This window comes from Lissotriton helveticus, chromosome 3_1, assembly GCF_964261635.1.
Source record: "Lissotriton helveticus chromosome 3_1, aLisHel1.1, whole genome shotgun sequence".
NCBI lineage: Eukaryota > Metazoa > Chordata > Amphibia > Caudata > Salamandridae > Lissotriton > Lissotriton helveticus.
This window is the reverse complement of record NC_136061.1, coordinates 357,861,554-357,884,999: the sequence shown is the minus strand read 5'-3', so window position 1 is coordinate 357,884,999 and position 23,446 is coordinate 357,861,554. Positions and strand designations below refer to the sequence as shown.

Sequence of the window (23,446 nt, the reverse complement as noted above, 5' to 3'; positions counted from 1 at the left end):
TACACAAGCACTATGTAACTCCCTGAATGATTTCTTCAATGAAAAGATTTTATTGATCAAACAGCACATCTCCACACTCCCAATGTGTGCCCCTGTGGATGATATTTCTTTTAATCCCCTAACCTTACATTCTTTTCCCCTTATCGATTTGAAAGTCTTTTCAGAGCTATTAGCCAGAGTCAAATCTGGCTCCCCTATGGATGTCTGTCCCCCTCAAATTATGAAGGAAATTGGTCGTGCCATTCCCAACAGTATGATGTCCCTGCTTAATAACTCGCTCATTTCAGGGATGGTTCCTAGTAGCTTCAAGCAGGCCTTACTGATACCCCTCACGAAGAAACCTGGTGTTGATCCATTGGACCTTACGAACTACCGGCCTATATCCCTGCTGCCCTTTTTGTCCAAAATGTTGGAGGCCCACGTTACCAACTGCCTCTCAAATTTTGTGGAGGAATCGGGCTATTTGCAACCCAACCAAGCAGGATTTCGGCCTGGCCATTCTACCGAGGCAGTCATATTGGCTGTCCAGAACACCTTGAGGTCCAATGCTGACAAAAACCTTCACCAAGCCCTTGTGCTCCTTGACCTGTCTGCTGCATTCGACACGGTTGACTATTTCATTCTGGTCAACCGTGTCGAACAGGCAGGCCTTAGAGATTCTGCCTTGGCTTGGTTGAAATCGTTCTTATTTGAACGCACCCAGTCTGTCTGTCTTGGATCTTTTTCAGCTCCTAAACTTAATTCCTTCTGCGGGGTCCCTCAAGGCTCCTCCCTGTCCCCTTTATTATTTAATTTGTATATGCGGCCCCTTCTTTTTGCTTTAAGTAAACACAAAGTCACTGTATACAATTATGCAGATGACCTGCAGTTGGTCTTTACACTCAATTCCCCAAATGCTGTGGAGGATTTTCAAGTAACCATGACCCTAATCCAGAATTGGATGTCTCTAAATCATCTTAAATTAAATCCGGGGAAAACCGAGCTGATTCTGCCCGGTAAGAGTGAAATCGGTTGGAGCCCTAATTTTTGGCCCATGGACATGGGCCTTCCCCCAAAGAAATCACAAACAGTAAAGAGCTTGGGGGTAACTATTAGTGAGGACCTCTCCTTAAAATCTCAGATCGGTACGGTGGTTTCTTCTGGTTTTTTCCAATTGAGAAAAATCAGGAAAATCGCACACCTCCTCACCCACTCTGCCCTAATCCAGGTGGTCATGGCCCTAATCCTTTCCCATATTGATTTTTCCAACAGTCTCTATCTAGGCCTACCTATAGGCCAACTTAGAAGACTGCAGTACCTGCAGAACCAAGCCGCGAGACTGATTTGTAACGTTCCCAAATGGGTCTCGATCAAATCTGGTTTAGAGACCCTGCATTGGCTTCCTGTGGCTCAAAGAGCCGAATTCAAAGCTGGCTGCATTATTTTTAAGGCTCTGCAAGGGAAGGGCCCTTCCTTTATTAAACAGCTGATTGGCAGATACGTTCCTTCACGCAGCTTGAGGTCAGCCCACAAAGACCTACTTGAGGTACCTCGCTTTAAGAAGAAACGACAGGGAGGCAGTAGTTTTCATTTTTTAGCAGCAACCCTGTGGAATTCTTTGCCGCCAGCTCTTAGGCAGTGCAAGGATTTTCTTGCCTTTAGAAAGGCATTCAAAACGCATTTATTCACACAGGCATATCTGAAATAGAGACTTTCGTTTGATCCACCCTTGTTATGTTTTTTATCTCTTTCCAGCGCCAAGAAGCCTTTGGGCGTATGCGCGCTTAATACATTTTAATTAACATAACATAACATAACATACAACAAACACATCAATCAATCAATGTATTTGTAAAGCACGCTACTTACCCGTGAGGGTCCCGGGGGGGGGGGGGGGGGGGGGGGATCGAGTGTGCTGCTACAGCTCGAAGAGCCAGGTTTTGAATCAGAATGGCAAAAGCGTCCTTCTTCAGAAACCAACTTGACAAAGCCAAAATTCCCCCCAAAATGCTTTTTGATATGATTAAGCTACAATCCAATAACACGCCCAACCTACCTCCTCCTGCCCACAACCAAACTGTACGGACTTTGCCGCTTTCTTCCTTGATAAGTCTAGCAAGATTGAATCTGAACTGAGGTCTGCCCTGACTGATCAGGCCCTCTCTCCAGACTCCTCCTTACCTTCACAGCCTCTTAGTGTTCCTTGTCTCTCCCCTAAAAATAATGCCTCTTGGAGTAATTTCTCACCCTTCAACGATACATCCATCTTCAACATTCTCTCGACCCTTAAACCGTCCAATCACTTCAATGATCCACTTCCCCCTAATTTCTTTAAAGAATGATACAGTCACTAGTCCCACTCTGGACCAAGATTATCACTGAATCTCCTGGAATGTAGGATGGGGCTCTCAGGGTCTGTACTAAAATGGTTTGATTCTTTTCTCAACAACAGATCTCAGAGAGTAAAATCCAATCACTCTTTCCAATTCCAGTCCCAGTTCCCCAAGGGTCCTCTCCCCCCCCTTCTTTTCAACCTATTCATGGAACCTCTTACTGAAATCCTCAAAGCATCGAACATCCAATATCACATGTATGCGGATGACACCCAGCTGTACATGAAAATCTCCTCTCCTGACGATATCAAGACACTCAACAAAACCCTGCACAAAGCTCAAAATTGGTTAACCCTCAACCACCTCAAACTGAAAGCCCTTAAAACGTAATTCCTTCTTATCTCACCGACCAAGCAAGCCCCCATCATGGAGACATTTTTGAAAAATCTCGCCGCTCAACTGCCCACCCCTCATCATAGTCCTACAAATTTGTTGGGAATAATGCTGGATAAGAACTTTAACATGCAGGTTCACATCAGCGCAGCTACCAAAGGAACGAACTTCCAACTCAGCATCCTTCAAAAAAATTAAACCATTTCTTCCTCATGACGACTTCAAATCTGCAGTGCAAGCTTTAGTCATATCACGGCTGGAATACGGCAGTGCAACGCTCTGTGGCCTTCCGAGATATAGCTTAGCCCCTCTCAGGGCTTCACTGAATGCAGCTGCTAGGCTCATCACAGGCTCCAAGAAATTTGACCACATCTTGCCGGACCTCAAATCTTTAAACTGGCTTCCGTTTGAGGCGAGGATTCAATTAAAACTTGCATGTATGACGCACAAAGCACTGCACTTCAACACTCCTCTGTACCTTGCAAAGAAGCTAGAACTCTCCTGCGGCGCCCGTTCCTCAAGGACCTCCAGCACCTCGCTGCTCAAACCTAAGAAATGTAAAAAAATGAAATTGTACAATCGGTCATTCCCAGGTTTTGCCCAGAGAATTTGGAACTCCCTACCATCGAAAACCAGACTAATTCCATCAACATTTTCCTTCAAAAAGGAAGTGAAAGCCTTACTTATGACCACATCTTGGAGTTAGTAGCTTCTATCTTTCCAGACTTCTCTAGTGGCTCCTCCGAGCACATTGCTGAAGTTAGAAGCCTCTGAACCTCCAGTCGGATCGAGCGGCTCCTCTGAGCCCAAGGCTTGCTCCTCCTCATATCTTCTTATTTTTGCTGAACAACTATTTGGTCGTATTACCTACCTTTATGATGGCACTATGTACCTATTGTTATTTGTATATGTGTCTGCTTTTACTCCCACAATTGTCTACCTTGTGTGTACCGCAACTCGTCTGTAAAGCGATCTGATACCCTCCAGAGTCATGTTCCCACTTTACAAAACTTTTAAAATAAATAAATAAAGATCTCTGCCATGACCAGAAGCATGGTGAATTGGTGGTGGCAAAAAAGCCTGTTGGAAAGATCTACCTAGAGCCTTGATAAATAATCTTGGTGACGAATACTGCGGTGAAGTGTGAAGGTTTGCCATATTGGATCAACACATCTCACACAAAGAAAATGAAGCCTGCAGATGAAGAAGTGGTGACACAAACCACTAATTCACAGAGTTACCATAAATTTGCTATGTTGATCCAGAGGGAAAAGAACAAAGTATTCAAGAAGAACAAATCTATCAATCAATCAAGAAGAACAAGAACAAAAAAAATAACAAAATCTAACTTAAAAACATCAAACACTAAGCACCCCAAGATCAACTCAAGGTGTTCCACCTGCAAGCTATGCCAATCATGAAAAAAAGGATGTTGAAAAGGAGGCAAGTGAACCAATCTGGCTGAAGATGAACGCTTGAAACATGCCGATTGGTCCGAAGGTCTGAGATAAGGAAAAAGAGTGTTTCAAACAGTTAACAATTTTAAATCAGACAGTGAAAAATAGGCATTCACACAGCCGGGTCCCGCGTATCAGCCCTTTGAATTTATTGGTGCAAAGTGCTGACAGATTACTGACTAATACTTTGCTTCCTGCTGCCCGTACCATCCTAGTTGTAGAGGAACCAGCTGAGTGGTTTGAAGAAGATCAGAAGGGGCTTGATTATCTGCTTAATATCAGACCATTACTTAACTTTTCCCTGGAATATGGGAGTTAATTATCAGGAATCAGGATGGGCAACCGTGCAAAACAAAAGAGGGTGCTGTGTACAGGATAAGTATGAGAGACAGAGAGGGCTACTTGACTTTATTGCTAAGTCACTCAAGTGCCACCAAAACTGACCATATGTTGTGATTAGTTAGATGTGACCAGGTTGCCTTTGTGTATGCCTCTACTCTTACTTAGTACTGTGGCCCACAGTGTTTAGGCAGCTAGTTTTATAGCAAGCCTGTATGGATGTTTGCAACGGCTTCTAACATTAAATGATGCACTGAAGCCAGTTTCAAGCATAGTTGGCATCCATTTATCTTCCAGCTGGCATCCTTTTGATTGTTTTCCCCGGTGCAGAGGCCAGTGCCATAGGACCTCAGCAAACAAACATGAGCTCACTAGATCAATAGGGCTTGCCAAACGCTTGATGACGAGGCGCATCAATAGACCTAGTTATAAAGCAGTCTTGGCCTAGCTGTTCCCCACTTTGGCTGAATGTGAGCCTCTGATGAGTGCCCAAAAACACATACTAGAGATATTTTTGAAGTATCTGCCAGGGGAGGGGCCCTGAAATGTTCAGGCCCCATAGTAGGCATCCCCCGTACTCAGCAGTATTCATGATGTGCTCATCCACAAAAAGTCTTATTGAGTGGCTTAGAAGGGCACACGAAGGGATGCTCCTTTGGAGGCATTGCCCCAAAAACAGAGGAATCAAAAGGGTGGAGGTACGACTTACCAAGTAGGCAATATCGACATACGAGAATATGGCAGCCACAATATCAACAGGTAAGCATATATAAGTATAGATTTACTGTACTGAACTTCAATCATTTGTAATATTATAACATATTAAGTTAAACAAAGACTGGTAAGTATCCAATCGGCTCAACAATTGTTCGTAAGGGCAAATATTCTCCAGATCTCAATAACATCATCGTTCTTCATCCTTTTAAAGGTGCTCAAAGCTTGAACACAATGAACTTCAACTGTCAACAAGCGCAATCATTATTTACATCTTGCTGGGCACTATGAGGTGAGATCCTTTCTCTGGCACAATAATTCTTCAGTTCTCAATGAATACAATGATGTTTCAGCTGTTGGTTGTTCAATAATTTTCAAACCTGTATAAAACAATTGTTCTTTATCTCCATGGCCACAATTACCTTCTAGTTCTTGATTGGCATAATGACTCTTCAATTTTTGATAAACAAATCATTCTCTAGCTGTCAATAGTCTTTTTCATGAATATAATATTGTTTGTTCTTTGAGCACAAGGGTTGCTCAGATAGAAATATTGATGCTTCAGCATTTGATGGATGCGGTGATTTTTTAGACTTTGGTAGGCACAGTGATTACTCGGATCTCGTGGGCCAAATGAACTTTGGGTATTTGATGGGGACAATGATTCTTCAACCTGTTCAGTACACAAAATTCGAAACCTAATGCTAGTGGCCACTGCATTTCTCCTACATCCACTCGTGTTGGAAACACTGACGTACCAGCTGTAGAGCGTCATAGATAACACAGGTTCATATTATTTAAAACAAATTTATGTATACATCTAAATGTTCGGATAAGAAAGTAGAACATTAAAATGCATTCAAGGTATAAAGGTACATTTGATACAGTTATATTTGTATATAGTTTTTTATTTTAACATTTTTCTCTCTTGGACTGGATAAAGACTCAAGTTTGCCTGCAATGTCTTTTCCACAAGTACTATATTTCATCATATTTCTTAGGGATGCCTCTGCTCTTGTATGCCATCTCTTTATATGGAATCCACCAGACCATACCTCTATGCCATGCCGATTTGTGTAACATTTTTATTCTACCCTATTTAAGTCCTTCCACATGATCACAATGCCACGGGCAAGCATCCCACTATACTTAGCCCAGTGGCGTAACAATAATTGAAGGGGCTCCCCTGCAAGTTATGTGGAGGGGCCCCCTCTGTACTCTATCAGGAGCTCTCGGGCCGAAGTGCTGTGCTGAGGAGGTGCCCTGGAGCTTGGGCCCCCCCGCACTGCGGGGGACTGCGGGGGCCTATGTAACGCCCCTGACTTGGCCATGACCACTATCCCCCAATGCCCAATTTTGCTATCTGTGGTAACAAACCTGTGTCCCTTTCTAATAATACTGAAAAATGTGCCGTTATTGTCTCCCAGAATGTCTGAATCTAATTGCATCCCCATTCAAGTTCCTTCCTATCGTCCATATCTTATGAAGTTCGGTTGATGATCATGCCCATTTTGTGAAGTCTAGTTCACAAATATTACTTTCTAAGGAGTATTTTACTTGCTTGTGTGCCGCCTCCCTTAAGTGACGAAGAGCCTCCCCTTTGCCACAGTAATTTGACTTATGTGTATTTGTGAACCACACTATCACTTGCGGGGGTATCCTGGCGCTGAGCAGGTGTATGTGTCTAGCCCTACCTATGGTAGGTTGGTTAATTGAAAAGCCAAGTCTTCAGCTTCTTGCAGATCAAAAATATAGGAGTAGGCTCTGATGTGAAGTGGGGTCGTTCATTCTTTAGGAGCAATGTAAGAGAACACTCGTCCTCCTGATCTGGTTCTGCATATGCATGGAATGTGTGCTAGTATGACTCCTGTGGAGTGGAGGTGTCTGGGAGGTTGGTGGAAGGAAAAACAACTGTTCAGGTAGGTGGGGCCTTAGTTGTGTAGTGACTTGAATGTGTGTGTGAGGAGTTTAAATTAAGAGTGAATTTGTTTAGAGGAAGTCTATGTTGTTTTCTGAAGTGCTGTGTGACGTGGGTTCTGTGTGGGAGATTGAGGATGGTTTGTAGTCTTCTAGTGAGTTGCTTGGTGATCCCGGCTTGGGGGGGTGTTCCCATAGTCTTGCTGGTGACTTGAACATGAGTGACAGTTTTTCTATATTTGCTTGAGTTCCATTTGAAGATCTTCCTCAGCATCTTCAGAGTGTGGAAGCAGAATGCAATCGCAGCATTGATTTGTGTGGTTGTTCTAGTGTGCTGTCGATGATTATACTGAGGTGCCAAACATGGGTTTTGGGTGTTTCTCCAAGTTCAGAAGGCCACCAGTTGGAATTCCAAGCTGAGGTGTTCTTGCTGAAGATTACTACTTCGGTCTTATTGGTGTTAAGCTAGAGACAGTGGCTTTCATCCAGTTAGGAACTTCTGACATGCAAGTAGGTGTTTCTTGTTTTGGGGGTTTTATGCGAGAGGAAGAGTATGAGTTGTGTGTTATCTGCGCAGGAGAGGATGTTGATGTTGTGTGCATGGATGACGTTGGTCAGAGGGATCATGTATGCATTGTACAGGATGAGGCTGAGCAATGAGCCTTGAGGCACTCTGCAGATGATTTGAGGGATTATGACCAGTAACGTGCCAGGCTGACAGCTTGTGTTCTATCTGTTAAGAAGGAGCAGATCCAGTGGTGTTCGGGTCCTTGTATGCCAATATCATGCAGGTGCCTGATGGGAGTAGGGTGTGAACTGTGTCAAATGCTGCAGAGGGGTCCAGGAGAATGAGGGTTACTGTGTCTCCTCTGTCAAGGATCATGTGGATGTCAACTGTGACGGCAATGAGTGCGGTTACTCTACTATGGATACTGTGAATCCTGACTGCATTGTGTTGAGGAGCTGGTGGTTGCTGAGGTGGTCAGTTAGGCGTTGGTTGATTAGTTTCTCTAAGACATTTTCCAAGGTATGATAGGATGGGTCTGTAGTTGGAAAGCGTGCCTGGGTCAACAGATGGTTTCTTGAGTAGGGGCATGACGGTGGCATGTTTTCAGGTGTCTGGAAATGTGGCTGAGTCGATGGAGGCATTGAGGATGGATGTTAGTGTTTCACTGACCTTGGGTGAAAATGTGAAGTGTGTAAGAGTTAGATGGAGTCCCTCAGTGGATGGTCTTCATGGTAGAAGCGATTTTGAAGGTGGTGATGGCAGGCCAAGAGGTTAGGGTTTGTTCATGGGCCGTGATTGGAGGTTGAGTTGCAGCAGTAATGGTGTCTGGTTAATCTGAAAGAAACAGGTTAGTATTAGATTCCTTACCTTAGAATATCCCCAGGCGTCAGTCTGGATCCGGAAACTTTTGCGTAGCAGTACCCCTGCGCGTCGGTAGGCGTCGTCTGCAGGCGTCCCCTGCGGCTCCGCGTCGTCGGCGTCGTGCGCCGTGATGACGTCGCTGGAGTATATAGACGCCGCCTCCGCGCGCTGACGTCAGTTCTTCTTTTTTCCGCGCCAGTTAGCGCAGATCCGAAGAGCAGTACTCCGGTCTTTGACCAAGTTTTTTGTTAACTGATTGATCTTTACGGTGCCGGTAGGATGCCCGGTTTCAAGAGTTGTGACGAGTGCGACCGCATGATGTCGGTCACCGACCACCATCGACTCTGCCTCCGGTGTCTGGGCGCGGACCACGACGTGGAGTCCTGCGTCGACTGTCGGGCCTTGACTGGAAAAGCTAGGCGGGAGCGGTCCCGCAAGCTTCTCGAGCTACGGTTGTCGGCCCCGCGTCGAGAACGGTCCCGGTCCGGTCGGAGGTCGAGGGAGCGGTCGAGGGAACGGACGCGGAGCCGCCATGGGCGCTCCGGGAGTCGCCACCATTCCTCCGGCTCGTCAGGTAAGCACAAGAAGTCGGGGCGTCGCCATCGCACCCCCGACTCCCCCCGACGCCCGCGTGCTGCGGCCGGGGGCTCGGGTGACCCCACCCCCGCGGTCCCGCATGGGTCGCCGACGCCGTCTACCCCACACCTGTCGGTCCCTGGGGAAGGCGCGTCGCGTGAGGAGATCGAGGCCTTCCTCATTGCTATGAGGGCGAGGTCTTCTCCGGCGGGGCCTTCGGCGCCTGCGGGCCCGTCGGTCCCGTCTGGGGGCCCGAGCGGTTCGGGTGCTCCTGCCCCGGCGCCGCCGGTGGCTCCGGCCCCGGCGCCGCTGGTTCCCTCTGGTTCGTCGCCGGCTGGTCTCCCGGCCTCTCCGGCGTCGGTTCCTGTGGGCCAACCCGTGGTACCGCCCCCGCGTGGTGCAGCGACTCCGCCGTCGGCTCCGGCCGGCGTCGGGTCCCCGGCACCGACGCCGCGCGGCGCCACCCCCCTTTCCTCCCCGACTCCGGACTCGGAGCCGGACCGGCGTCGGCCGACGCCGGACCCGACGCGGCCCGTTGACCCCGATGTCTATATCGTCGACCCAGAATATGGGTATGACGAGGAGGAGTATGGAGAGGGTTGGGAGGGGTCTGAGGACCCTCTATCCCGTGCCTGCCAGTACGATGTGGACTGGGTAGGTGATCTGGGTGATGCCAGTGGCCTGGACGAGTCGCCCAACCCTGGGTTTGTCTCTCCGTCCCCTGTGGCGTCCGAGGCGGGTGCTGCCTATTCGGTGGTCCTGATGAGGGCTGCCAAGGCCTTACACCTTGAGCTTCCCGTCGCGAAGGTCAAACCGAATATTCTGACGGAAGTCTTTAAACCGCAGTCATGCCCCCAGGAGCCTCTGCTGCCGTTTAATGAGGCCCTGACGGATGTCCTTCTGGGCACCTGGTCCAGGCCCGCTTCTGGTGCGCCGGTTGACCGGAACGTTGCCAGGCGTCACCGTCCCTGCTCGGACGACCCTGCCTTCCTGTCCACCCATCCCTCCCCGGAGAGTCTGGTGATCCAGGCCTCCACTTCACAGTCCGCATTTCCGTCGGCTCCGCCCGACCGGGAATCAAAGAGGTACGACCAATTTGGGAAAAAAGTGTTTTCCTCTTTGAGCGCTGGACTGCGGTCTTGTAACACCGCGTGCCTCTTGGGCCGCTACACCCACTCCCTGTGGGATACGGTCGAGGAGTGTTTGCCGCAATGCCCCCAGGAAGTGCGGGACAAGCTCACCCGGGCCTTTGTTGAAGGCCGGGATGCGGCGCGGTACTCGATCCGTTGTGGTCTGGACACCACGGACTCACTGGGACGGGCCATGTCCACTACGGTGGCGATTCGTCGCCATGCCTGGCTGAGATCTGCCAACTTCTCACCAGACGTCCAAAATACACTAATGGACATGCCATTTGATGGCAGTCGCCTATTTGGTGACAAAGCGGACCACGCGCTGGAGCGCTTCAAGGACTCCAGGGTCACGGCCAAGTCCTTGGGTCTCTCGACCCAGCGCCAGCAGACGGGTTCGTTTCGGCCCTTTCGTGGCCAAGGGAGGGGAGGTCCCACACGTGCTGCCAGCCACGCGGCGCAGAGCGCTCCCCAGCGCGGTGGCGCCCGTGGTTTCCGCCGTGGTGGCGGTAGAGGCCAGCGTCGTGGTCAGTCCACGCCTCCCTCCGCTGCGGCATCCAAGCCTTCCTAGTCCGAGCTTTCGGGCTCACGTGACGCCAGTGGGTGGCAGGGTTCGCCATCACCACTCCCGCTGGCGCGCGATAACATCGGACAGGTGGGTGCTGCAGCTTGTCCGAAGGGGCTATGCCCTCCCCTTCGAGTCCACTCCTCCAGCCATGCCACCGCAGAACCACCGTGTGTCGGGGGACCACTTGACACTTCTGCAGGAGGAAGTTACGGCCCTCTTGGCCAAGGGGGCCATCGAGCGCGTTCCTGGGCCAGAAGTAGGGTGTGGTTGCTACTCCCACTACTTTCTGGTACCCAAGAAGGACAAGGGAGGCCTGCGTCCTATCTTGGATCTACGGAACGTCAACGGCTTCCTCCGGAAGGAGAAGTTCAAGATGTTGACTTTGGCTCAGGTCTTGGCTGCTCTAGACCCACAAGACTGGATGGTAGCGTTGGACTTGCAGGATGCGTACTTTCACATCCCCGTCCTGCCGGCCCACCGGCGTTACCTGCGGTTCACGGTAGGCCACGAGCACTTTCAGTTTATCGTGCTCCCATTCGGCCTTACCAGCGCCCCACGGGTGTTCACGAAAGTGATGGCGGTGGTCGCAGCTCATCTGCGCCGGTTAGGGGTTTCGGTCTTCCCCTACCTCGACGACTGGCTGTTGAAGGCGGGCTCGCCCCAGACAGTCGTCCACCACCTTCAGATGACGGCAGACCTCCTGCACGAGCTGGGGTTTTCCATCAATGTGCCGAAATCACACCTGTGTCCCTCTCAAAAGCTCCTTTTCATCGGAGCGGTTCTCGACTCGGCGCAGTTTCGGGTTTATCCTCCGGAACGGCGGGTCCGGGATATTCAGGCTCTGATTCCCATCTTTCAGCCGTTATCCCGGGTTTCGGTCAGGTTGACGCTGCGGCTTCTGGGGCTGATGGCCTCCTGCATCCTTCTGGTGCATCACGCCAGATGGCGGATGCGGGCTCTGCAGTGGGACCTGAAGTTTCAGTGGGCCCAGCATCAGGGCAACCTATCCGACCATGTCCTGATCTCGGAGGGCACTGCGAGACAGTTGCAGTGGTGGCTTACGGACCGCGATTGGGTCAGGGGCAGATCCCTCTCCCTTCCCCAACCGGAGCACGTGGTTGTGACGGACGCGTCCCTCCAAGGCTGGGGTGGCCACTTGGGAGAGGCGGAGATCAGAGGCCTCTGGTCTCCGGCGGAGTCCCGGCTCCATATCAACATGTTGGAGCTGCGGGCGATCCGCCTAGCACTGAAGGCATTCCTCCCCTTTGTCGACGGGAGTGTAGTGCAGGTGTTCACGGACAACACCACCGCCATGTGGTACTGCAACAAACAGGGCGGTGTGGGGTCGTGGACCCTTTGCCAAGAGGCTCTGCGCCTCTGGCAATGGCTGGAACGTCAGGGCGTGACTCTGACGGTTCAACACCTGGCAGGTTCTCTGAACGCCAGGGCGGACGAACTCAGCCGTCGGTGCTCGGTGGATCACGAATGGCGTCTGAACTCGGATGTGGCGAGAGGCCTCTTTCAGCAATGGGGAGAGCCTTGGTTAGATCTATTCGCCACAGAAGAGAACGCGCAATGTCATCAGTTCTGCGCGTTGGAGTTTCCAAGACGGCACTCGCTCGGCGACGCCTTTCGGCGCGAGTGGAGTTGCGGTCTGTTGTACGCCTTTCCGCCTATACCACTTCTGCCCAGAGTGCTGAAGAAGATCAGGCGCGACCGGGCCCGAGTTATCCTTGTGGCTCCGGACTGGGCTCGAAGATACTGGTATCCCGAGCTACTCAGCATGACAGTCGGTCCCTCGATCCGCCTGCCCCTTCAGGAGGACCTTCTGTCGCAGCAGCAGGGGACGGTCCTCCACCCGAACCTGTCCAGTCTCCACCTCCATGCGTGGAGATTGAGCGGCGACAGTTGAGGCCATTTGACTTGCCTCCTGAAGTCTGTGATGTAATTCTGGCAGCCAGGCGTCCCTCCACGAAGTCGGTATACGCCTGCCGGTGGAACAGATTTGTGGCATGGTGCACAGCAAAGGCTGTGGATCCCCTTTCTGCCCCTCTGTCTGAGGTTCTCCTCTTCCTCCTTTCCCTTGCCCAGCAGGGCTCTGCTCTGGGCACTATCAAGGGCTATCTTTCTGCCCTTTCCGCCTTCTTGAGGCTACCTGATCAGCCATCTTTGTTCAAGTCCCCTATTGTGTTAAGATTCTTGAAGGGCATCACGCGCATGTATCCTCCAACTCCGTTCGTGATGCCTCAGTGGGACTTGAACTTGGTTTTGACTTTCCTGATGTGCGCTCCCTTTGAGCCCCTTCATTCCTGTCCTCTCCGTCTTCTCACCTTAAAGACGGCCTTCCTGGTAGCCATCACCTCTGCCAGGAGAGTGAGTGAGCTCCAGGCTCTTTCTATTCAACCTCCTTTCTTGTCTGTTCATCCTGATAAGGTGGTTCTTCGGACTAGACCTTCTTTCCTGCCCAAGGTAGTCTCTGCTTTTCACATTGGGCAGTCCATCACCTTGCCCTCCTTCTTCCCGCCTCCGCATCCTTCAAAGGATGAAGAGCGGCTCCATCGTCTGGACCCAAAACGTGCGCTTTCATTCTATATGGATCGCACACGCCAGTTCCGGGTGGATGACCAACTGTTTGTTGGCTACGTGGGTGAGAAGAAGGGAAGGGCGGTACAGAAACGGACCATCTCTCGGTGGGTCGTCCTGTGCATCAAAGCATGCTACTCTTTGGCTCGGAAGGAGCCTCCTGTTGGGCTGAGGGCCCATTCCACTCGGGCTACGGCGGCTACTACTGCCCTGGGCCGGGGAGTCCCTTTGCAGGACATTTGCCAGGCGGCTACGTGGGCCTCGCTGCACACCTTTGCGAGGCACTACTGCCTGGACAGTCAAGTCCGGAGGGATGGCTTCTTTGGCCGTTCGGTCCTCCAGGACTTTCTGGTGTAGGTTGTATTGGTTCGCAGACCCACCACCGGGGTTGGTATTGCTGGGGTATCTATTCTAAGGTAAGGAATCTAATACTAACCTGTTTCTTTCAGATGAACAAGTTACTTACCTTCGGTAACGATATATCTGTAAGAAACAGTAGTTAGTATTAGATTCCTTACCGCCCCACCCGTCCTCCCCGTTCTGCGAACTGATACCTAGGGTTAAGGACATCCCTTTCAGGGCCCTAGTTTCAAATGGCACCAGTGTTGGTTCTCACATGGCTCTGCGTGTTCTGGCGCGGAAAAGCTGTGTACAAAGAACTGACGTCAGCGCGCGGAGGCGGCGTCTATATACTCCAGCGACGTCATCACGGCGCACGACGCCGACGACGCGGAGCCGCAGGGGACGCCTGCAGACGACGCCTACCGACGCGCAGGGGTACTGCTACGCAAAAGTTTCCGGATCCAGACTGACGCCTGGGGATATTCTAAGGTAAGGAATCTAATACTAACTACTGTTTCTTACAGATATATCGTTACCGAAGGTAAGTAACTTGTTCATTTGTACAAAAGAATTCTGAGAGTTTGTTGCAAGGGTCTTGTGAAGGAAAGATGTTGCTGAAGGTGGCAGGAGACTCTGTGAAATCCTTGATTATGGTGAAGATTTCCTTAGTGCGGTTAGTGCTGGTGTCGATGCGATCTGCAAGAGCTGTGTGCTTGGTGTTCCGTATCTGCTCCTGGTAGTGTCTTGGGCTGATTTATTGATGTCTTAATCTGCGATGTCTCAACTTGTTCTCAATTTGCACTCCAGTTGCTTGCAGTGGTGTTTTGTCAGCCTGTGTTCCACTGTATACCAGCTGACCTGTAATCAGAATCTTGCTGTTGATTTGCACTTGAGTGACGCAGTGGTGTTGGCGCTTGCAGTGATGCAGATGTTGATGCTTTTGATGGCTTTTCGCAAGTCACTGGTGTGCTCAGGCTGGTGTTCAGAGAGGGTGGAAGCCCACTCCTCTTCTGGCTTTTTCAGTTGCGGCGGGTAGTTCTAGTGGTGGTAGGTTTGTGATGGTGTGAGATAGCTATGCTGAGACTGACAAGGGTGAAGTCTGTACAGGGCATAGTTGCTGGCTTGCTGACTGTGATGTTGCTGGTTGAGGAGAAAATCTGGCTCAAAAGGAGTCCCGCAGTGGGGTTGGGTAGGGTAACGTACTGGGCGAGGCCAAGATTTTGAAGGCTTCCTAGAAGGACTGTAGAGTTTAAGTAGCTTGGGTCACTTACTCAAATTTTGCCTATACATAACCCAATCACTTAGAAGAACCTATTCCAATAGCGCCATTGAGAGGAGGCTATGCTGGTAAGATAGGACATTGTGTCGGATGCTCTACTTGTGATGTTAAAAGAATCCTAGAATGTCTGCTAGCTGATTTATTTCCTGATTCATAAATGTAAACATTATTTCATATTGCAATATTTGCTCATTGGTGTTTCTGGACACACTTGTTCTTTATTTTAAGTAAGCTAGAATTTAATTCCCAGGCTATTACCTCTCTAGAGCACTTGAGTTGGACAGATGATGAGAGGTAGCTTATGCTTAAAAGAAATGTTTAACATGCCAATGACTATGCTCTAGATAAAGTATGTGATCACTGCATTAAGTTTGTAGTGAGAGTACAGGGGAATAGCTGGAACAAGGAGGTTGCTCTGAACTTTCCTTTCGTGTTACCTGGTGTAAGATCTCTTCCAACTAAACATGTCTTGGATGTCTAAAGAGGCGGCACTGTCACGTTTCTGTAGGGTACCTTTCCTGTGACGGTACAGTGCAAAGGAGCTCCTGCGCCATGAGAACCCTCTCATCCGCTCCTCTGCACGGAAAAATTCTGCCACTGATCTGAAATACTCCAGAGTTACCTCATGGCTCCAGGCTGGGGGTGCATCTTTCAGGAAGCCACAGTGGCCTCCATGCTCTGTCAACAGAAGGAAGAGATAAGGGTTGGATTTGAAAAGCTCTGTTGGCAGAGTACTCTCAGGTGATCCCCGAATAGGGTCATCTGCACTGCAAATGCAGAGAACTGGAACTGCTACTTCATCGACATCACGCAAGGGCTCATTCCTCTCCCAGTATGTGTCCCAGCTGATGGGATTGTTCTTGGTTTTACAGAACAGCAGCTCCTCTAGCTCTCTTAGAGATTTACATCTCAAAAGATTTGTCATGTCCACGTCTTCGTGTAGTGCTGTGGCATACCTGAGAGTAGGAGAAAACATATTAATATTATGTCTGACTCTGGTACCAAGATCTTTATTTATATTTGTTTCTCTTTAACATTTTATATCTGTATGAAGTGTTCAAAATCTTCAGGTAAGTTACAGATTGTTTACAACATGCTCATGGTCAACAGTTTCATTAAACCTGATCCCCTACTATTATAATGTAATTTCTTGAGGTAGATTTTCTAAATTTAGATCCATCACTAATCATATGCACTTTACCCAATGTTGAATGGACTGGGGTTAGCATAGTAAATCTGAGCCCCTTCCTCCAAATATATGCTCTTTCCTCAATGTTAGTGTAACTAGAGTTCCAAAATTAAGTTTATACCCCCACCCAGTTATATGCTCTTGCTCCAATGTTGATTGGTAGTAATTCTGACGCCCCCAGTTACATAATTGTAATTTTATGTATATAGCGTTTACTATTATATAGCTCTTACTATTATATAGCTCTTACTACCCCATACGAGGCATCAAAGTGCTTTTTGGTGGGTAGGTCGCTACTCCGGAACCCAAAAGGATTAGTGGTGGATGTTATAGGGAAATATGAGTATAGTATTAGTACAGGGAGGTAGAAGTTAATTTTTGAGCAGAGGACATGCGAGCCTGTTAGTTGGATTGAATAGAGTAATGGAAGGACAGAAGAGTGAAGAAAACTGGAAGTGTTAATTGGGGGATCATAGAAGTAAGTTGAGGTATGGGATGAGTATAGATGATATGGAGGATCAAAGAGCCTGTAGAAAGGGATTAGGGCGAAAGAATCAGTAGAAAAATGTGGTTTGGGATGAGTCAAAGAGGGATAACATGAGGGAGAATTTAATAGGTTTGTTTGGGAGATCATAGTAATAAGCTGATGTTTGGGGTGAACCAGGAGATGTAGAGAAGGGAGGAGTCTAGGAAGTCATAGTAGTAGAAAGGGTTTGGGATAACAGAGAGTGAAGATAGAGGATATACATTGATAGAGGTGTAGGGTGATGGTAGGGCAGAGTAAAGCTTTCGAGAGAGTATTTTTTATTCTTGTACAATAGTACTAAAATAATAAATACATAGATACACAATTACATAGTAAGGGAATATATGTGTAAGGAATATAGTATATTAAGATTAGTGTGTTTTGTTTTTATGGAGTAGTGAAAGAAGATATTGACATGGGTTTCTGCGAATGATTTGTATGTGCAGTACTGATGGTGAGTTGTATTTGAATAATATAGGGGTGGTGAAGTGTTTTGGAGAACAGTTTGTGGTGTTTAAGAGGGGATGGGCAAGAGTTTTGTGTTAGATTTTATCACTGGAATAGGTAGTGTGTGTGGTGGAGTGGCGTAAGGATTGTATGTTTGTGTGTAATTGGTAAAAAAAAAGGAGGTGGGTATTGGTGGATGGTGTGATGGAAGGCTGAGTGTATGTTTTGTCGTGATAAAAGGGGGATCTGTTAGGAGCAAGTAGAGGATAGAGCTGGTATTTTCTTTGAACAGGAAGTATGTGTCTGGACAAAATAGCTACGCACCCTTCTACTGGTTCAAATGCAAGTATTCATCTCAGTATTAATCCTTATACATGGCTTTGTAAAGATGCAATGCTGTAAGCTTGTTTTCCCAAACAAGAATTAGCAAACGCGTTTCGTCCATTATCTGCCTTAACCAGATGACCGCATGAATGACGAACCGCGAACTATTGCGGATATACTTCTCCTGTTTTTTCAAAGTCACCATCATTTTTATACTGCCGTTGGGACTAATAGGCAAATTTTGAAATTTACTGGGCTCTAATGAATGACAACTGGTCTATGAATCAGGACTACTATAAATTTGTTATGCCCTGAAGAAGTCCGATAACGGAAGAAACGCTCTGGCTATTTCATTGACAAGAATTTGAATAAAGAATAAGTTTTAACTTCAAGAGCCTTTAACTGACTTCACTTTGGGAAAACAAGCTTACAGCATTGCAACTTTACAAAGCCATTTATAAGGATTAATACTGAGATGAATACTTGCATTTGAACCAGTAGAAGGGTGCGGAGCTATTTTGTGTATATTAAGTTTGAGAGATAAAGGGATTAGATTATCTTACTCTTTATGGGACATAGGGGATTGTGTCTCAAGCTACCAGCACCTTCTCTTTTTTGCTCAGGACTTGTATGGGACGTTAGACTAGTGCGGGAATTTTTTGCTTTGACTCCCTTCTTTGTTGTAGTATGTGTCTGGATGCATTAAAGTTATGTATAATAGGGCTTTGTGTTGGTGATGTGTTCGTGGTATAGGACAGAGTTGTGCTTTGTGGGAGAATGCAGGTGTCATAGTGTTGTACTTGGGGTAGAATTGTGTGTAGGTGTGGTTTGTGGGGTTTTGCAATGGTTCAATACACATTGAAATTTGTAGGAGGTTTGTTTGTGGTGCATGAGTAAGTTTAAGTTTAAGTTTAAAATATTTATTGAGCGCAACATACACCTAAACGGTTTCTTGGCGCTAAAGTGGAAGACAGCCCACTGAGCGGGGACAGTCACTGAAACAGCGGCTGGAAAATAAGCAAAAAACTAGGGAAGAGCCTGAGGGAATAAAAAGGTCTTCAAAGCTTTACGGAAGGCAGAATAATCAGTGAGGGACCTAAGATAAAAAGGAAGAGAGTTCCAAAACATGGGGGCAAGAGTGGAAAATTTAGAGCCACCCTGTTTTTTTTTCCGGTAACGGGGCACAGCTAGGAGGAGTTGGGCCGAGGAACGGAGGTCTCTGCCAGGGACATAAGCCTTGATGGCCGATGATATGAATAGGGGGGCCAGGCCAGACCTGGCCTGGAACACCATGCAGCCAAGTTTAAACAAGGCACGTTCCCGCACCGGGAGCCAGTGAAGAGTTTTCAGGAGGGGAGAGGAGTGGTGAAATTTAGGGAGACCAAAGGCAAGACGAGCAGCCTGGTTTTGCACTAATTGCAATTTACGGAGGCTGTACTGAGGGATGCCATTATACAGAATGTTCCCGTAGTCCAGGCGGGACAGGACCAGTGCGGACATAATTAGCTTAAGTGCAGGGAAGGAAAAGAAACGGGAGATAGAGCGAATGGTGCGGAGAGTAAGAAAGCAGGAAGAAACCACAGAACCAATCTGGGAGTGCATAGTGAGTTGATTATTGAGCTTAATACCGAGAGTCTTAACAGAGGAGACAGGAGTAGGAGGAGAACCAAGAGAGGGGGGCCAGAAGAGAGAATTCCAGGGACTGGAACAACCACCCGTCACCACAAGTTCTGTTTTATCGGGATTGAGTTTCAGGTGGTTGAGGTTCATCCAGTCCCTGATGAAAGATAGAGTAGATTGGAAATTAGAAATAGAGTCAGCAGTAGAGGAAAGATTAAAGATGAGCTGGAGGTCATCGGCATAATTAAATACCGAGACCTCCAGGTGCTGTAGAGAAAAGATGAGCGGAGCGATGTAAAGATTAAAGAGTAAAGGAGAAAGAGAAGAACCCTGGGGAACACCGCACTGGACCTGGCAGGGGGTAGCTGAAAACTCCCCAAGATGAACCGCCTGTGTCCGGTCCCTCAGAAAGGACGAGAGCCAGATGAGGGCTGATCCTCCTATGCCCGCCGCCTTGACACGGGAAAGCAAGATGGAATGAACCACCGTGTCAAAGGCGGCGGACAAATCGAGAAGGACCAGCGCCTGAGATCTACCGGCATCCATACCCTCTCTGAGGGTGTCGGATACTGACACTACCACTGACTCGGTTGAGTGCCTTGGCCGGAATCCCGCCTGACAAGGGGCCAACCTCCCGTTCTCCTCGGCGAAGGCGCTGAGTGCAGATGTCACATGCCGCTCCAGCACCTTCGCCAGAAAAGGGAGAAGGGAGATGGGGCGATAATTAGCCATCACAGAGGGGTCGGCTCCCGGCTTCTTTAAAATGGGAACGATGGAAGCGGCTTTTAACGATGGGGTGACAACCCCTCGGGCTAGTGAATCGTTAAGGAAGCCCAGAGGGGGCGATGAGCAGACAGTGTAAATCTGCCGTAGAATATGAGCCGGGCATATATCAGAAGGGGAACCGGACTTGATTTTAGGGAGAAGGGACAAAAAAAGTTCTTCAGAAAGTGGAGGAAAGGAATTAAACGTAGCTGGGGACGGGTGAAGGACTGGGTCAACAAAAGAGGGAGAAGGGGGAGGGATGTTGGATTTGATTGTCGTGATTTTATCGACAAAATAAAGGTTCAATGAATCGCAGAGTTTCTGGGAGGGGGGGGGCTTAAGTGTGGTCCGGCCCGAGAACGCCAAATCATGAGTGATGGCAAAGATCTCCTTAGGTTGATTCTCGGCCGCTAAGATTTTCGCCGAGAAATATGCTTTCTTGGCCTCAATGATTTTTAGCTTATAGGTCCCCAGGAGGTGAACGTAGCGGGTCCTGGCATTCGGGGAGTAATCCAATCTCCACTTGCGTTCAGCCCTTCGAACGGTGAGCTTCAGGTCCTTCAGCTCGGTGCTAAACCACCGATTGGCGTCTTTAGGGCGCCTAATCGAGGTACGTCGGAGAGGGGCTAAACGATCGCTTCCCTCCGTGAGCCATGAGTCAATGGCTGTAGCTTGGGCTGCGGAATCAAGTCCCGATAGGGGGGGAAGAGAGGCCAGGAGTGCGGTCGAGAGATCAGGCAGATTGACCTTACCCCAGTTGCGGGCCCAGGAGTTTTTGATGTGCATAGGGGTCTTAGCCACTAAGGGACTAAGGGAAAACGAAATAATAAAGTGATCGGACCAGGTGCAGGGGGCAACAACCAACGTGGAGAGGGTACAGTTAAGAGACCAGACCTGGTCAAGGATGTGCCCGTGAATGTGAGTAGGGGAGTGGACAAAAGAAACAAAATTGAGGGAAAGAAGGGTTTCTGAAAATTCCTTAGATGACACGCACTCCTTAGGGTCCGAAGGCCAATAATTAAAGTCCCCGAGGACTAAAGCCGAGGCATAGTTGACCGACAGGGTGCCAAGTAGATCCTGGAAGGCCGGGAGAAAAGGAGTTAGTTGAGGAGGGCGATAAACAAGTACTATGGCTAGATGGGGGGAAAGGGAGGAGGAGCGGACCACCAAATAGTCGATTCCGGCCAGGGAGGGAGAAGGGAGGACTTGGAACTGGAAATCAGAGCGGGCGATAAGAGCAACGCCTCCGCCTGTTTTCCCGCCCGGGCGGTCGGCGCGGATGGCATAATAAGTCGAGGGAAGGGTAGCCAAGAGGGAAGGGAGGGAGGTTTCAGTAAACCATGTTTCCGTGAGCAGTAGAAGGTCGGGTTTATCGGTGTCTAAAAGAGTGAAAAGTTCATGGTGATGTTTAACAGCAGATCTAGTATTGAGTAATATGATAGATAATGGGGGAGGATGTGAGTCACCGGTGATAAGTGGGGCGGGGGACGGCAATGACGCGTGGGGGGGCGGACAACCAGATGGACAGGCATGACAAGGGGAGTTACAGCCCAGCAGTGCAATCCGATGGATGGAACAGGGATCAAGAGACCAGTGGCCCCGCAGTCGGAGCAGAGCCGCGGATGAATATTGGGTGCGAGAGCCAGGGGTAGTGGCCCCTAGCCCCGGCCTGCCGCGGACGGGCGCAGACGGGCTTGACTCTGGCGCAACTCCGGCGCGCCTACGTCGCGCCCGCTGCGCTCGTCCGCTGCGCTGACACATAAAGGGCGTCAATATAGGCTGTGACGCGATGGGGGAGGAGTCAGGGGGCGGGGTAGGGTGAAGTTAAAAAAAGATTAAACACAAGATAGCCGTTCGCCGCTCTCGATCAGCGGGACGGTGAGGAGAAAGCCAGGCAGGCTGCTAGCAATCAGCAGAGTGAAAGTCTTAAAAGAAAAGCCCAAGTGTAAGTCCTGCGCTCAGCGCGATGCCTCCACCCTCTGCCACAGGGTTTGGACAACGCGCGAGGGGAGTGGGCGGAGCCTAAATAGGCTGTGACGCGATGGGGGAGGAGTCAGGGGGCGGGGTAGGGTGAAGTTAAAAAAAGATTAAACACAAGATAGCCGTTCGCCGCTCTCGATCAGCGGGACGGTGAGGAGAAAGCCAGGCAGGCTGCTAGCAATCAGCAGAGTGAAAGTCTTAAAAGAAAAGCCCAAGTGTAAGTCCTGCGCTCAGCGCGATGCCTCCACCCTCTGCCACAGGGTTTGGACTTGCCTTTACTGATATTGTGTTTGGATGTTGGCTGATATGAAAATTTGGCAACATCTCTGGCCCTGGGCCCAACCCAAACAGGCAACTAACCTTGTCCTCTCCGCCCAGCCCAAACAGGCAACTGCTTTTGTCCTCTAAGTCCTTAGCCTCAATACCCTGAGCCTGATGCTTAAAACTGCTCTATTGGCCAATAGAACCCTAGCCCAACAGAACCCTAAAGCTAAGCCTATAGAGCAAATGGGAGACCAGGCCCTATTAACAAATCACAGCCCTAGTACTAACAGCTTACGCAGCACACCCCTCTGACAGCAAGGACCACATACAAAAGCATTCAACACTAGTAGACCACACATCACCAAACGTTTTGTTGACATCTTAAAAATTATTACACCACATCCCTGCCATTTGAGTACACTCATAAGCATGAAATACATCAGACCGGACGGAAGTTGAATAGTAGTAAAGTAGTTACAATACTAAGACTATGGGACCTGCCCTGCTACTTAACCAAAAGCGTGAAAGATTGTTAAGCAGATATGCACATTCCCCAATTTTTCTAAAGCTGGAGATTAGTAAAAATGCCTCCCCTCTCCCAAAAATGGCCTAAAAATATGCACTATGCACTTTCCAAAATGTTAGTATGAATGGAGTTAGAATAGTAAAGCTGCCCTTGCCCCCATTATATGCACTTTTCCCCAATGTTTATAGCAGTGGAGTTAGAATACCAAATCTGACACCACAAACTATATGAATGTTCTACAAAGTTTATAGGCATAGGGTTAGAATAGTAAATCTGATCCCACAGCCCCTGATTATATGCACTTTCCCCAATGATAGTTGTACAGGAGATAGAGCAGTAATTCTGTCCCAGTCTGCTCCAAATGTATACATTTCCCCCATATTTGTGGACTGGAGTCAGAATATTAAATCTGAACCTCCACATACATTTACTTTCTTCAGTGTCCGTAGGACTGGAGGTAGAATAGTAAATCTGGCCCCCTTCTAATTATATGGACATTCCCTAATGTTAGTTGGACTGGAGTGATGCTACTATATGTAATGCCCCACCCCCATTAAATATATGCACTTCCCCATTGTCTGAGGGCTTGAGGTTGAATAATAAATATGTTCCATCCATAATTATATGTACTTGTGCCAATGTTCCTGGGACTGGCGTTGGAATAGTGCACACACACTTTTTTCACTGAAAAAAACGAAGGTTTATGTAACGTTATAGTTAGGTGTGATAATAAGATCGGATTTGTTTTTTTTAAAACCTTAGAAATATGCTGAAAAACAAACTAAAGGTTAACGTGACGTTATCGTTAGGTGAATATGTCACTGAC

The 23,446-nt window shown here is 48.7% G+C and overlaps 1 protein-coding gene across 1 annotated transcript in view; it reads right to left on the bottom strand.

Moving 5' to 3' along the window:
• Positions 1–14,255: 14,255 nt before the first annotated feature.
• The window catches only part of ABHD15 (abhydrolase domain containing 15), a 125,199-nt gene continuing 116,008 nt past the window's right edge, over positions 14,256–23,446 (bottom strand). Inside the window, exon 2 of the mRNA XM_078680055.1 lies at positions 14,256–15,935. Within this exon, the coding sequence (XP_078536181.1) occupies positions 15,413–15,935 (523 nt within the window). The 3' untranslated portion in view covers positions 14,256–15,412. The remainder of the gene's footprint in view (positions 15,936–23,446) is intronic.